The sequence below is a fragment of the Chlorocebus sabaeus genome, chromosome 24 (assembly GCF_047675955.1).
Source record: "Chlorocebus sabaeus isolate Y175 chromosome 24, mChlSab1.0.hap1, whole genome shotgun sequence".
Lineage (NCBI taxonomy): Eukaryota > Metazoa > Chordata > Mammalia > Primates > Cercopithecidae > Chlorocebus > Chlorocebus sabaeus.
In genome coordinates, this window is record NC_132927.1 from 72,581,594 (window position 1) to 72,596,344 (window position 14,751).

Consider the following 14,751-nt stretch of genomic DNA (forward strand, 5'->3'; position numbering starts at 1 on the left):
ACCCCATGGCCCAGTCAGCATGACACATAAATTACCCATCCCACTCCCCCTCGAGCAGAACTCATTTTTTTCAAACCTCACACTCGGACACAGCCTCAGAACTTCATTGCCACTCTGCTTTCTACAACATGTTTGTCACTGGATGTCAGCTTGTCCTTGTCCTCAGCCATCCCAAGAGTTCCTTAAGTGGGCAGGGAGTGGGCTGTATTCATCTTTGCACCTCCCATGCCCACACAGGGCCTGGCCCCTACAAGGGGTTTGGGACATGTTTGTTGACATAAAACAAGTTATTGCTATTACATATTCATTTATAATACATAGGGTTATGAATATACTCAGCAAATATTTAAGCACTTCTTACATATCAGCCCTGTTGTAGGAGCTGGGAAGATAAACCTAATCAAAAGAGACAAATCCCTTGCCTGGTGGAGCAGGTCGCAATAGGGCTGTAAAGAGCAGTGTAGCAGGCCAAGAAGAGGAGAGGTTATTTCAGGAAAGGGCTCTCTGATAAGGGGAGATTGGTGAGGACCAGAAGGACCCGGGGGAGCAAGTGTGAGGCTCTCAATGGCAAGGTGCTCCATGCAGGGGAACGGACCGTGCAAAGGCCCTGAGGTGGGAGAGAAGGTGGCACATCCAAAACAGAGAGAGGAAAGGTTGGGCGTAGTGGGGAGTGCCTGTAATCCCAACATTTTGGAAGGCCGAGGAGGGAGGATGGATTGGGCCCCCAGGAATTTGAGACCAGCCTAGGCGACAGAGTGAGACCTTGTGTCAAAAAACAAAAAAAACACAGGTCTAGAAAGCCAGGGCAGCCAGGCACCATGAGACAGGTGGTCTGGGAAGCTGGGTCTGCGCATGTGCTCTGGGAGACAGTGGGGTCTGCGCATGTGCTCTGGGAGACATTGGGGTCTGCGCATGTGCCCTGAGAGACAGCTGGGTCTGTGCATGTGATCTGGGAGACAGCTGGGTCTGCGCATGTGCTCTGGGAGACAGTGGGGTCTGCGCATGTGCTCTGGGAGACAGCTGGGTCTGCGCATGTGCTCTGGGAGGCAGCGGGGTCTGCGAATGTGCAGCCATCCCGATGTCAGGTCTGTGTGTTTTCCAGTGCCTGAGACAGCAACAGAGGAGTCTGAGAAGAGACGTGACATGGCCTGGCTTCGGCTTCAGGAGACAGAGAAATGCAGTTGATTGTCCTGGTACAAGCCCCTTCTGAGTGCATGTGCACTCCTGGGATTCTTGAGGCTCCCTAAGGAGTAAGGTCTGGTGATCCCCTGCTCTGCCCGGGCGAGAAGGCCTTCATCTCCCAACGCAGGGCCACACAAGGACAGGGAGTTTCATATGGATTTTTTTTTTAACTTTCCTGGCCCATGGAACTCCTGACCCAGTGGAGCTTTATCTGCTAAGTGGGCACCTTCCCACCCCAGAGCCAGCACCCAGGACCCTTCACTTCAGGGCTGGCTGCCAGGCCAAGGCAGCACCTGGAGCTGCCTGAATGCCCAGGACATGCTCATGTCCACACTGTCATCCTGTAGATCTCCAAGTGTTTGTGCTTTGCTGAATGTACATTTGTGATTTTCTGCTTACCCCCCCCTTACACTTTGACCCCCTCTGTTCACCCCATCCATTCCCTACTTCCTGTGTGCCAGACACATATGCTTTTGTGGCATTTGCCTGGTGGTATTTGCCTGGCACCCGGTAGGTGCTCCATACGTGTTTGTAGAATAAAGGGGAAAGCACTCAGACACTGTGCTTACAGAAAAGCAGAGGATTACACCAGGACTTAAGTGATGGATGAGCACTGAACAGAGCAAGGAGGGGGAGGTCATTTTCAGCAAATGCTCACAAGCAGGATGCATTCGGAGCCCATGAGTCACTCACTCAGCGTGGAGGGTGGCTCTGGATGTTACAGCAAGACTATGGGGGAACTTGTGAATTCCAAGGGGTTGGGTCATTGTCCCGTGACATGACAAAATGCAGGTGTTTCCAGAATATTAATCCAGCAGAAGGATAGACTGAAGGAAAGGAATCGGAAAGCCAGGAGATTGATTTACAGCCCTTTGTTGCAGACTTGTACGTACATTGCATGAGTTTCTAAACCCTGCGATGGGAAGAAAGGTGTGATGGCCAACAGCCTTGGGGTCAGGGGTGAAAGGACACGAGCCGGACCACAGTGAGGGTGCTGCATTTCATCCTGGCAAGAATTCTGCCCAGCTGTGGCTTTCTGTCCTACATCTACAGTTGGGAGAACACTGGAGACATCAGATGTCGTAAGGACTAAGAACGAACCCTGGAGAGGCTTAGCATCTGGGTGCTATTTGTAGAGGTGTGCTGGGTGACATGTACTAGAATCTTTCATTTTGAAGAACCTGCTGGATATGACTAGAAAAGTAAAGGAGAAAAAAACTCCAGGACTGATCGACTAGAGAACTGGAAAGTTTCCCTTGATGTCACAGTGGGCACTGGGACTGCATGTCCCCAGGGGCCTCAAACTCCAGAGTTCACTTTCCTTTAAATACATATCCAGTATGGTCCAAGCCGATGCATACTACAGGGAGTCCAGCCTGCCTGAAGTGCCTCCTCACTGGTATTAAGGACACCCCAGGGAAAGTGGGCCTGTCCTCTATTTCCAGAGGCAGCCCTTTATCCTCTGTGGCCACCTCTTCACCCAAGTACCCAGGGGACTTCATCAAGCACAGTGCACATCAGACTGTAAGGTTTAACCAAACCTTATGGAGGCTGTGGGAATTACAAACAACTGAATTCAGAAAAGGCAAGTTTCAGCCGGGCACGGTGGCTCACATCTGTAAGCCCAGCATTTTGGGAGGCCGAGGCGGGCAGATCACCTGAGGTCGGAAGTTCAAGACCAGCCTGACCAACATGGAAAAACCCCATCTCTACTAAAAATACAAAATTAGCTGGGTGTGGTGGTGGGAGCCTGTAATCCCAGCTACTCAGGAGGCTGAGACGGGAGAATCGCTTGAACCCAGGAGGCAGAGGTTGCAGTGAGCTGAGATCGCCCCATTGCACTCCAGCCTGGGCAACAAGAGCGAAACTCCGTCTCAAAAAAAAAAAAAGAAAAGAAAAGAAAAGAAAAGGCAAGTGAAGCCTCAGCAGAGGGTCCTCAGTGCTTTCCCACTTCTTAGCCCCCCACTGTCTTCTGCCACGCTATAGGGACCTGCTTTTCTTTCACAGATTTTGGGTCTCCTCCCCCTACCCTCAGCCCCACTCCCTTAGCCCCAGAGACAGTAGGAGACCCTCTGCTCCCCTGAGCCCAGGCCTGTCTCGCGTTTCCCATGGAGATGAGCAACAAGGGGAAACATGGGTCTTCTTAAAGAACTTTCCATTCCCCACCACCACCTTAGCAAGGCGGCCAGATGCATCTCCGAAGTCCAGCTCACTCAGGCCAGCTCTCTTCATGGCCTGTCTTCCAGCGAGAGGCAAAGCAGAGATCAGACCTGCATGTGCTCTTCGTGGCAGAGCTGGCTTTATACACACTCCTGGGTGAATCAACAGGGAGACATCTCCTGAGAATAAATGTTTCTCAGAAACAGTATAGTCTAAACTCATATTGAAGGGAGAACAAGCCAGCCGCGGGCTGGAGAGTCCCCGCCTACATTACTAAGTAACAGGAAAGGCTAAGATTTGGAGCCTTCTTCTGGTTCAGATCTATCCCCAGAATGATGGAAGATGCCTTCCTGTTGACAGTTTTTTTTTTATTACAAATCCATCCAGGAGGTCTCTCCTGATAGGAAGGAACCATCCTCTAAGGCAAATTCCAGCTTCTTCCCTGAAATGTACATCCACTACTGAGCCTCAGAATGCTATTTGTTCCACCTACTTCCACAAGTTTAAGGTCTTCAGCAACAGGAGAAAATAGCAAGAAAACTTGAAGTGCAGTTGGCTCCCACTGAGATGTCACTAGCAGAAAAAGGGAACACAAGGAAAAGGCAAGATTCTAAAGACAGAGGTAACACCTTCTGCTCCAAACATTTAGAGTCACCTTCCCAGAAGTCAGACTCGAAGCCCTGAATTCTGGCATGAATGAGTTCTCCTACATGTAGGGGGTGGCCTGGGAAGATCTTAATTTTTAAGATGGCAGGTAAGGGACCTTCAGTTGGAGAATCTTGCCACCTGATTCTCAAAGAAAGCCAAAAATATCTTACTGTCTGAAACATGAGGTCTTGAGTAGTTCAACTTGACCCATGCCAACATAATTTCAAAGCCGCCAAGGAGGATTAGGAAAAAGTGTTATCTGGTCTTACTCAACTCTGAACATTGCATGAGTCAAACGTTTTCCTAGCTCTCTGTGTGATGGGTCCACTCTGATGAATTCTTGGCAATGTATCTTTCATGACCAAAATTCAAAAGGGGCCATTCAAAGTGGCTCCCACAAAAGCAGCTGCAGAGCCCCAGACATTCAGAAGCCAACAGTGAAGGGGTCAAAAGCCATCCTTCAATGTTCACTGACACTTTGCGAGCTTTGGGGCAAGTTGGCAATGCCAAAACGTGTTTTTAGGGCATATTGGCCAATGTACAGGTCTTGGGCAGGATTGCAGGCCTCTGCAGATGGTACCAAAGTAAAAGAGGAGATGGTAACTGAATAATCTGTCATCATCCCTTAAGTGCAAAGTGAAATGAGAGTGGATTTTTCCTTCCAAATCCACTTGGAGTGAGTCCCGAAAGACTCACTTTTGCGGCAATCCCCACAATGACGTCATTGGAGAGGAGGTTATATAATTTAAAGCGACCACATTTCCACAGAGCTTCCCAGAAGAGAAAACACCTCCAAAGGCAGCTCTCACTATCAGAAAACCCAACTAAAGTTGTGAACGCCTTCATTTTCTGCCTGAGTAAGTAAATGACCACCTTTTTTCTCTTTTATGAGAGTACAATATAAGGGGAAATCTGTGTCTCTTAGAAAAACAAAAAACTTCCTTTTACACCTACCTATTGGCAAAATGTTCCGCTTCTGTGAGGGTACTTTTTAAAAATAACTCTAAATCAATTTAAGAGACTTTTATTTCATGTCTAGTTTGGGTCTTAATTGCTTTTCCAGAACAGGAGGAGGAGGGAAAGGTTTTAGAACTGTTGGGAAGGTTCCAGTAACTCCTTATATCAAAATCAAGTGAAACATGTCAGGGCGGAATACAGCCCCCAGAGCTTGCATGGACTCTGACCAGTTACAGCCTGCAAATTCTGAATCATAAAAATTAAATTAGTCTCTCTGGAATGGCTTACAAGATTTCATAAGACCAATAACTGGTTGGGTTATTCGTGGCTTGAAAGTAGCATCTTATTATGTGACCGTGCTGACGGTCTTTAACATCTGTGGCTGGATTTCCAACACCTTTATCATTACCATGCTGTTGAAATTGGAGTTAATTTGAAGAATTAACTAATTTGTTGAAAAAAGTCACACTCTCTCATAGCCAAGGTTAAAATGTGCAGAATCCAGAAAATACCACACAGAAATTACAGAATCTCCCTCTCTCGTAAACTTGCCCAATGCCCCTTCTGAGTTCTTTAAATAGGGTCACATATTACTAACAATATCCATAGGTATTGTTTATTGAACACCTACTATGTTCCAGGCAAATATCAGAGCTAAAGCTAAACCTGACAAAGGAAGATTTCTCCTTTCTAGCCAACTTTATAAACACAGACAGCAGCAGGTGAGGACAATCCCTTTAAAAATAAGCCCCACGTGAGCAGACACATGCTGTGACTGCAGTGGCCCCAGCCACCTCCCAGTCCTGGGAATGGGGGTGGTGTCCGCTGGCCTAATCAGATTCGAGCTAAAGTCCCTGCATAGCTGGTCGTCTCTGGCTTCCTGGGCAAGGTGCAGCCTCACCCCCTGTGCTGGTTTCCTAAGGCTGCTGTAATTAATTACCACAAAGTTAATGGCTTAAAATGATGAAAGTTATTGTCTTACAGTTCTGGAGATCAGAAGTTCGAACTCAGTCTCGCTGAACTAAAGTCAAGATATTGGCTTGGCTTTGTTCTCCACCGCCATGATTCAGTTATCTCCCACCAAGTCCCTCACACAACACACGATAATTATGGGAGCTACAACTCAAGATGAGATTTGAGTGGGGACACAGTCAAACCATATCAGTGCTCAGCACCCTCCTGTCTCTTCTCAAACTCTCAATGCCCCAGCCCCTGCACCATAGGTCAGGATCTCGCCTTCTTTCTCCCTGAGAATTCCCAACCTATCACAGGGGAATTTCACCCATTCCCACTGGCCAATCTCTGTCACCATAGACCTCGGCTTCCTGGCCATCATCAGAGATAGCTAGAAGGATGGCCAAGCCATGTGTTGTGCACACTGCCAGGGCACTCCAATAGTCAAAAATTATTTCCAAAAAAAATCAGTATTTATAGGTAGAAAGAGAGAGGAAAGAAGGAAGGAAGGAAAAAAGGAAGGAAAGGAGGGAAGGAAGGAAGGAAGGAAGGAAGGAAGGAAGGAAGGAAGGAAGGAAGGAAGGAAGGAAGGAAGGAAGGAAGGGAAGGGAGGGAAGGAGGGAGGAAGGAGAGAGGGAGGGAAGCAGGATGGGAGGGAGGGAGGAAGGAAGGGAGGGATGGAGGGAGGAAGGAAGGAAGGGAGGGAAGGAGGGTAGGGATGGAAGGAGAGAAGGAGGAAAGGAAGGAAGGAAGGGAGGAAGGAAAGGAGGAAGGAAGGGAGGGAGGGAGGGAGGAAAAAAGTCCAACAAAATTGTTATATTATATTGATGGTGTTATAAAGTAGTTCTAGATAAAAACTATTTTCAAAAATAGTCTTTAAATACATATACATGCACCTATGAATATTAAAGCAAAATAAAACATTTTTATGTTAATTAACTGAACATTTAAAAATAAGATAAGCAGGAAGTGGAGGTGGGTAGATCACAAGGTCAGGAGATCGAGACTATCTTGGCTAACATGGTGAAACCCCATCTCTACTAAAAATACAAAAACTTAGCCGGGCTTGGTGGCGGGTGCCTGTGGTCCCAGCTACTCGGGAGGCTGAGGCAGGAGAATGGTGCCAGCCCAGGAGGCAGAGCTTGCAGTGAGCCGAGATCGCACCACTGCACTCCAGTCTGAGTGACAGAGCCAGACTCCATCTCAAAAAATAAATAAATAAGATAAGCAAAATAATTTTTCTTGTTGCATATTCACATGCTACAGTTTCTTGTACCTGACTGATACCATATCTTTGGCATTTTTCCCAATAATGTATTTTCTTCAATCTGGTCTTGTTATTTTTAATTTTTCCATATAATTGCCTGAAATCTTTTTTCCACAAATTTTACAATTAACAAATTTAAATTAGTACCTTCAATTGACTCTTCTCTTGAACCATAATATATTGAGAAAATGTTCCGTCTGTAGGTTCTGAGTGATAAGCTCTCAGCAAATTCTGCCAGGCAGAGGCTGTTCTCAAGTCCAATTCTTTGCCCATGGAATTGCATAAATATTTTAGCCCAGATATTTTCACAGGTGCTGTCTTTGTGCCTTAGTTTGGAGAGCAGTGGCACTATCTCGGCTCACCACAACCTCCGCTTCCCCAGCTCAAGCGATTCTCCTGCCTCAGCCTCCTGAGTAGCTGGGATTATAGGTGCCTGCCACCATGCCTGGCTAATTTTTTAATTTTTAGTAGAGATGAAGTTTCACCATGTTGGCCAGGTTGGTCTTGAACTCCTGACCTCAGGTGATCAACCCGCCTTGGCCTCCCAAAGTGCTGGGATTACAGGCATGAGCCACCGCGCCCAGCCCACAAGTTTTTTGTTTTTTGTTTTTTGTTTTTTTTTAACCAGATTAAACCTTTCAAATAAGTTGTACCTACTTATAAGTTTTGAATGTTTTGTCAAATTCAGATACTGCAAATCACTGGTTTTCTCAATTTCATTTCATTTCCATACAGAACATGAATTTATCCAATTAAAAAGATTCTTCCCACAAACTGAAATATTCCAGAGCTCATTTTAGAATTTCAAAATTAACTCTTATACAGCATTTGATTTTGATCATTTTCTGATACATTTTATAATTTTTCTGCATACCAGCTTTGTTTTCAATACTTATAATTCACTAAAAGCTTTGAAAGCTGATGTTTTGGCGCTCTATTTATTGAATAACTTGACTAAATATTTCCAACTGATTTGGAACAAAATTCAACAAAAATTTAGAGATCTGTTTCAACACACTATTTAGTAACGTTTTATGGCACTGAGACTCAATGTCCTCCAAAATTGGTTGATAATGGGAAAATAAAAGAGAAAACACATGTGAAAGTCGAGTTTTTTTTAAAATTCATGAACAACTTTATCACATCAAGTTTGTAGTTCAGTAAATCTGTGCATATGTTTCAACATTTTATAAATCTTGTCACATACATCTATTTCTATTTATAGAATATTGACATTTATTTACATGCAGTAACAAATTGTGTATGCACCATGAGCTGTTCCAATCACGTTTCTGTTTCATTAGTGTCTTAATTTAGTAGGAATATTGTTGTTACCATGACACTGGACTCCACCAAAATTTGTGTTTTATCCTCACAAAAATGCAATGACTTTATTTCCAATGTGGAAAATTTAAACAACTTAAAATAGCATTCACAAAAAGTCAGTTGTTTCACTTTGCCAGAATGAATGTTGCAAAGCCCTGCTTTGCTTCCATGAGCTGAATGAAAGAATGAATTGTGATTGGAATTGACAGGCTTTTCTGTCTGAAGAGTCTGAGGATACTGGTGTTGAGCGGGCACCATTTTGCTTTCTATGACATTCTTCTTATGGAGCCAACGCACAGTCAGCCATCACTTCCACTGTTGCACGTGCACAAGAAAAGCTGGAATTAAACGTGAGCTGAGTTAACTTAAAAAACAGTCATTTGATCTAAGGGAAAAGTCATGCCTCTCAGAATGATCTTATATCAGCATCTTTTGCAACTACATGGATGAGAACCGTGTCTTAGGGCGCAATGTTCTTTTGGTTTTTTGTGTTTTTCTGAGACAGAGTCTCACTCTGTCACCCAGGCTGGAGTGCACTGGCACAATCTCAGCTCACTGCAACCTCTGCCTCCTACGTTCAAGCAATTCTGTGCCTCAACCTCCCAAGTAGCTGGGATTACAGGCGCCTGCCACCACACCCAGCTAATTTTTATATTTTTAGTAGAGACAGGGTTTCACCATCTTGACCAGGCTGGTCTTGAACTCCTGACCTCTTGACCCACCTGCCTTGGCCTCCCAAAGTGCTGGGATTACAGGTGTGAGCCGCTGTGCCTGGCCTGGTGCAATGTTCTTAAAATTACTAATTTCTAAAGTAGCAGCTCTGTGTCAGGTTTTCTTGCAATCAGTGAAATTTCTACAGACCCCATAGTGATGCAAATGTCAACAAATATTCTATGCAAGCTATCTGCTCATCAGCAACTTCCTTGAGCATCAGAAGTGCAGTACTTAAATTTCCATTAAACATTTGTTTTTTAGCTCATCACTCCAAAAGGGTTTATTGCAAATTCTTTAAGTATTGCCAAATGATAAAATAAGCATAGTTTTGGATTTATGCCCTGCAAAACATAACCAAACTATTGTAACAAGAGCCTCCAGCCTCCTCCATATTTGCTCTGGGTGGGGACTGCTCGGCTTCCATGTGCCATGGATATTTCACAACCACCAAATCGTAATTTGCCGCGTCTCCTGTTGATCTGTCAACTGGCAGCTCTGCAGCTTCTGCTCTTTTATCTACTCTCTCCCTTGGTGATTTCATCCAGCCGTGTGACTTTAAATGCCGTTCCTGCAGTTACAACTCCCAGTTATGTCTCATCATCCCAGATCTTGTCCCTGAATACCACACTTGTCTATCTAATTGCCTACTGGATGTCCCCATGTGATGTACAATTTATATCTCAACCTTAACAATTCCAAAGTTGAACTCCTGATCTTCCCCACCCCCCACAAAAAAACTGCTTCATCTTCATTATGTCACCTTCATTTCAGCTGATGACAACTTCATACTTCCAGGTGTTCAGTGCAAAAACCTTGGCATTGTCCAATTTCTCCTTTCTCCCACCCAGATCCAACTGAAAATCATGGTGTTACTACCTTCAAAACACCTCTAGGATTTGATCACTTCTCACCACCTGCACTGCTACTCTCCCCAGCTGTCACTTGCCAGCATGTTTATTTAGTGTGTGTATTGTTTATCAACTCCTTCCTCCCGCTAGGCTTATACGCACACTGAGAGCAGGGGTTTTTGCCTGCTGTATTCACTGCTTTGTCCTAAATACCTAGAACAGTACCTGGCACATAGTACATTCTCAGTAAATACTTGTTCAGCAAAAAAATGACTGGAGGAACCAGTGAATTATACCCCAGTGTGAATAACTCCATGTGAGTGACATGACAGACTGTCACAGCTAGAAGAGCCTCTTGAGGACATCGTGTCTTCCTTCGGTGAGGAAAGTCAGGCTCAGAGACATGAACTGACTCTCCCGAGGTTACACAGCCAAATATGCTCTTCCAGGACGAATTCTTTGCTACATAATAGCTTTTGTTGGTATCTGTGAGGTTTTTCGCAGTTGAAGCAATCTCAGGCGTCACCCAGTAATAACAATCATGATGGTGACAGCTAACGTTTGCCACGTGCTTACGATAAGTCAGGAACCCTGCTAAGCACTGGGTGTATATTAACCTATCCAAGTTGTGGAAGAATGTTTAGACTCTGAAGATCGTCTGGAGCCCCATAAATCCCACAGTGTAGGCAGCTGCTCACTCTGTGGATAGTGTTCTGTGGGTCCCTGAGTTGGCTGTGGCCGGTTTTGCGGGCAGGAGGCCACAAAGCCATGAGCACAGGATGGGATCTACCCCTTGTGGGACCACAGAGGGCTGGGAGACACAGTCTTCCCTATGGAAAGAGACAGAGCTTTCTATCCCTCTCCTGGTGAAACTCAGCGTGGGAGCATGGGAGGCAGGTCTGCTGCGTGGCTGTGAACGTGAGCTATGGGGGGCATGCAGACCAAAGTTCATAGCGTACACTGTGCCCACCAGCTCTAGCTCCTCCAACAAGTGTAGGAGGCCAGTCAGCTGCATGGCTGTGAGCACGGCCTCTGGGGCCCATGCAGACCAAGGTTCCTAGCGTAGCACTGTAAACACCACCTAGGTCTTCTCCGACAAGCTGGTTAACTTCTCTCAGCCTGGCTTTGTCCTTCACCGAGCAGGGACAGGTGCAGCAGAAGAGAGCAGAAAGAAACACAGGCTGTCAATCAGGCTCTCAAATCAGACTGCCTGGGTTTGAATCCAGGCTCTACTGACCAGCTGTGTGACCTCAGACAGGTGACTCCGGGTCTCAGCACTCAATTTTCTCATTGGCCAAGTGGAGATGACAATGGCCCCTACCTTGAATGACTGCTAGGAATATTAAATGAGAAAATACTTAAATGTGAAACACTTAGAATGGCACCTGGAACACAGAGACCATTAATACCATCTAACAAATGTAGTTGTTATCCTTATTTATTACTCATGCTTTCCTTTTTCTTTTATCTTTTTTTCTCTCTCTCTTTCTGTTTTTGTTGTTGTTGTTGTTGTGCTTGTTGTTGTTGAGACAGGGTCTCAGTCTGTTGGCCCAGGCTAAAGTGCGGTGACACAATCATGGCTCGCTGCAGCCTCAACCTTCCAGGCTCAAACGATCCTCCCACCTCAGCCTCTTGAGTTGCTGGGACCACAGGTGTGCACCACCATGCCCAACTAATTTTTGTATTTTTTTGTAAAGACAGGATTTCACCATGTTGCCCAGGCTGGCCTTGAACTCTTGGGTTCATCTGATCCACCTGCCTTGGCCTCCCAAAGTACTGAGATTACAGGTGTGAGTCACCACACCCGGCCAGCACTCATGTTTTTCAGGCCCATAAGAGGAACCTCCTAGCACTGCCCCCATCCCTTCCACCACACTGGTCCCAGCCAAAACAGGTCAGCATCCTTTGCTGTTCCCGGGCTTCCCTCAGTTCTGTTTCAAGCCATGACCTCTGCCTCCATGTCTGCAGCCCCATGAGGCTGGGGCTACTCTGTCCTGCATATCTCCAGTGCCTGGCAAGGGGCTGGTGTGAGGTAGCTGCTCATTAAATGCCGTTAAAACCCTAATAGTAATAATAATAATAATGGTACAGTTGTTACTAAGACTAATCACTACCTTCCAAAGTCTTTCCTCTATGCCAGGCACAGAGCTAAGCACCCTGTAGATCCTAACAACAGCCCTCCCGTGATCCCACAAGAGAGACACGATTCTTTCCAATATTTAAAAAGGAAAGTGAAAGTCCATGGGTCTAAGTAGCTCACACTGAGTGATTGTACCAGGATTTGGACTCAGGCACCATCCCTTAAACCAGAGGTCAGCAAACTTTTCCTCTGCAAGAACAGATGGTAAATATCTTCAGCTTTGCAAGCCAGACAGTCTCCGTTACAAGCACTCGACTCACCCTTGTAGCATGAACGCAGCCGTAGATAATGTGTCCATGAATGGGTGTGGTTCTGTGCCAATAAAACTTTATTGTCCAAAAACAGGTGACAGGCTGGTTTGGCTCATAGGCTGTAGTCTGCCACTTCCTGTTTTATTCTACCTGCTGTTCATTTCAGGTCACTGTGCATGGCATCCTGGCCCCCTCTAGAGCTCCAGTCCTCCAACCAGAGCCAGCTGTTCCCTCAAAATGCTACAGCCTGTGACAATGCTCCGGAAGCCTGGGACCTGCTGCACAGAGTGCTGCCGACATTTATCATCTCCATCTGTTCCTTCGGCCTCCTAGGGAACCTTTTCGTCCTATTGGTCTTCCTCCTGCCCAGGCGGCGACTGAACGTGGCAGAAATCTACCTGGCCAACCTGGCGGCCTCTGATCTGGTGTTTGTCTTGGGCTTGCCTTTCTGGGCAGAGAATATTTGGAACCAGTTTAACTGGCCTTTCGGAGCCCTCCTCTGCCGTGGCATCAACGGTGTCATCAAGGCCAATTTGTTCATCAGCATCTTCCTGGTGGTGGCCATCAGCCAGGACCGCTACTGCCTGCTGGTGCACCCTATGGCCAGCCGGAGGCGGCAGCGACGGAGGCAGGCCCGGGTCACCTGTGTGCTCATCTGGGTTGTGGGTGGCCTCTTGAGCATCCCCACATTCCTGCTGCGATCCATCCAAGCCGTCCCAGATCTGAACATCACCGCCTGCATCCTGCTCCTCCCCCATGAGGCCTGGCACTTTGCAAGGATTGTGGAGTTAAATATTCTGGCTTTCCTCCTACCACTGGCTGCGATCGTCTTCTTCAACTACCACATCTTGGCCTCCCTGCGAGGGCGGGAGGAGGTCAGCAGGACAAGGTGCGGGGGCCGCAAGGATAGCAAGACCACAGCGCTGATCCTCACGCTCGTGGTGGCCTTCCTGGTCTGCTGGGCCCCTTACCACTTCTTTGCCTTCCTGGAATTCTTATTCCAGGTGCAAGCAATCCGAAGCTGCTTTTGGGAGGACTTCATTGACCTGGGCCTGCAATTGGCCAACTTCTTGGCCTTCACCAACAGCTCCCTGAATCCAGTCATTTATGTCTTTGTGGGCCGGCTCTTCAGGACCAAGGTCTGGGAACTTTATAAACAATGCACCCCTAAAAGTCTTGCTCCAATATCTTCATCCCACAGGAAAGAAATCTTCCAACTTTTCTGGCGGAATTAAAACAGCATTGAACCAAGAAGCCTGACTTTCTTATCAATTCTTTGTGACATAATAAATGCTATTGTGATAGGCTAAATAATTACTCCCATCGGCTGGGGGGTACTTAATCCCTGGGCTTTATGAATGTTACTTTATATGATAAAGGGGACTTTACAGCTGTTACCAAATTAAGGGTCTTGAGATGGGGAGATGATCCTGAATTATCCAGGTGGGCCCTATAGAATCACAAGGGTCCTTATAGGAGGGAGGTAGGAGGCTCAGAGTCAGGAGATGTGACTATGGAAGCAGAGGCCATAGGAATTCAGGGCGGCCACTGTGAGCCAAGGATTGCAGGCACTCTCTAGAGGCTGTAAAGGGCAAGGAAATGGCTTCCCCCAGGAGCCTCCAGAAGGAATGGGTCCTGCCAACTCCCTGTCTTCAGCCCAGGGAAACAGATTGAGGATTTCGGGCCTCCAGAAGTTAGAGAATACATTTGTGTTTTGTTGTTTTGTTTTGTTTTGCTTTGCTTTGCTTTTTTGAGATAGGGTCTCGCTCTGTCGCCCAGGCTGGAGTGCACTGGCACAATCACGGCTCACTGCAGCCTCAATTTCCCAGACTCAGGGGATCCTCCTACCTCAGCCTCCTGTAGCTGAGACTACAGATGTGTACCACCATGCCTGGCTAACTTTTCTATTTTTTGTAGAGATGGGTCTTCCGGAGTTGTCCAGGCTGGTCTCAAATCCAAGGGCTCAAGTGATCCTCCACTTTGGTCTCCCAAAATGCTAGGATTATAGGCGTGGCCACTGCGCCTGGTCCCATTTGTTTTTAAGCCACCAAGTTTCTGGTAATTTGTCATAGCAGCAGCAGGAAACAAATAACAAGTATTGGGTAATGGCCTCTCTTATTATACTTCCATTTGTCTTTTCAAAGCTTTCTAGGCTAACTGCCAGGAATACAGGGATTGTACAGCTAGAAGTTCTATCTCCAAGGAATTTACATACATCTACATATTATCATATAAAAAATGAAATGAGAAATTGCATGAGCACACCACAGATCCAGCATCTTTCTCCTTCAGAGAGAAAGGGGA

The 14,751-nt window shown here is 46.4% G+C and overlaps 1 protein-coding gene across 1 annotated transcript; it reads left to right on the forward strand.

Moving 5' to 3' along the window:
- Positions 1 to 1,007: 1,007 nt before the first annotated feature.
- BDKRB1 (bradykinin receptor B1) lies at positions 1,008 to 13,761 on the forward strand. The gene is made up of 2 exons (XM_007987762.3): positions 1,008 to 4,847; positions 12,614 to 13,761. Exon 2 carries the CDS (start codon positions 12,624 to 12,626, stop codon positions 13,680 to 13,682), a length of 1,059 nt encoding a protein of 352 aa, XP_007985953.3. The 5' UTR covers positions 1,008 to 4,847; positions 12,614 to 12,623; the 3' UTR covers positions 13,683 to 13,761.
- Positions 13,762 to 14,751: the final 990 nt, after the last annotated feature.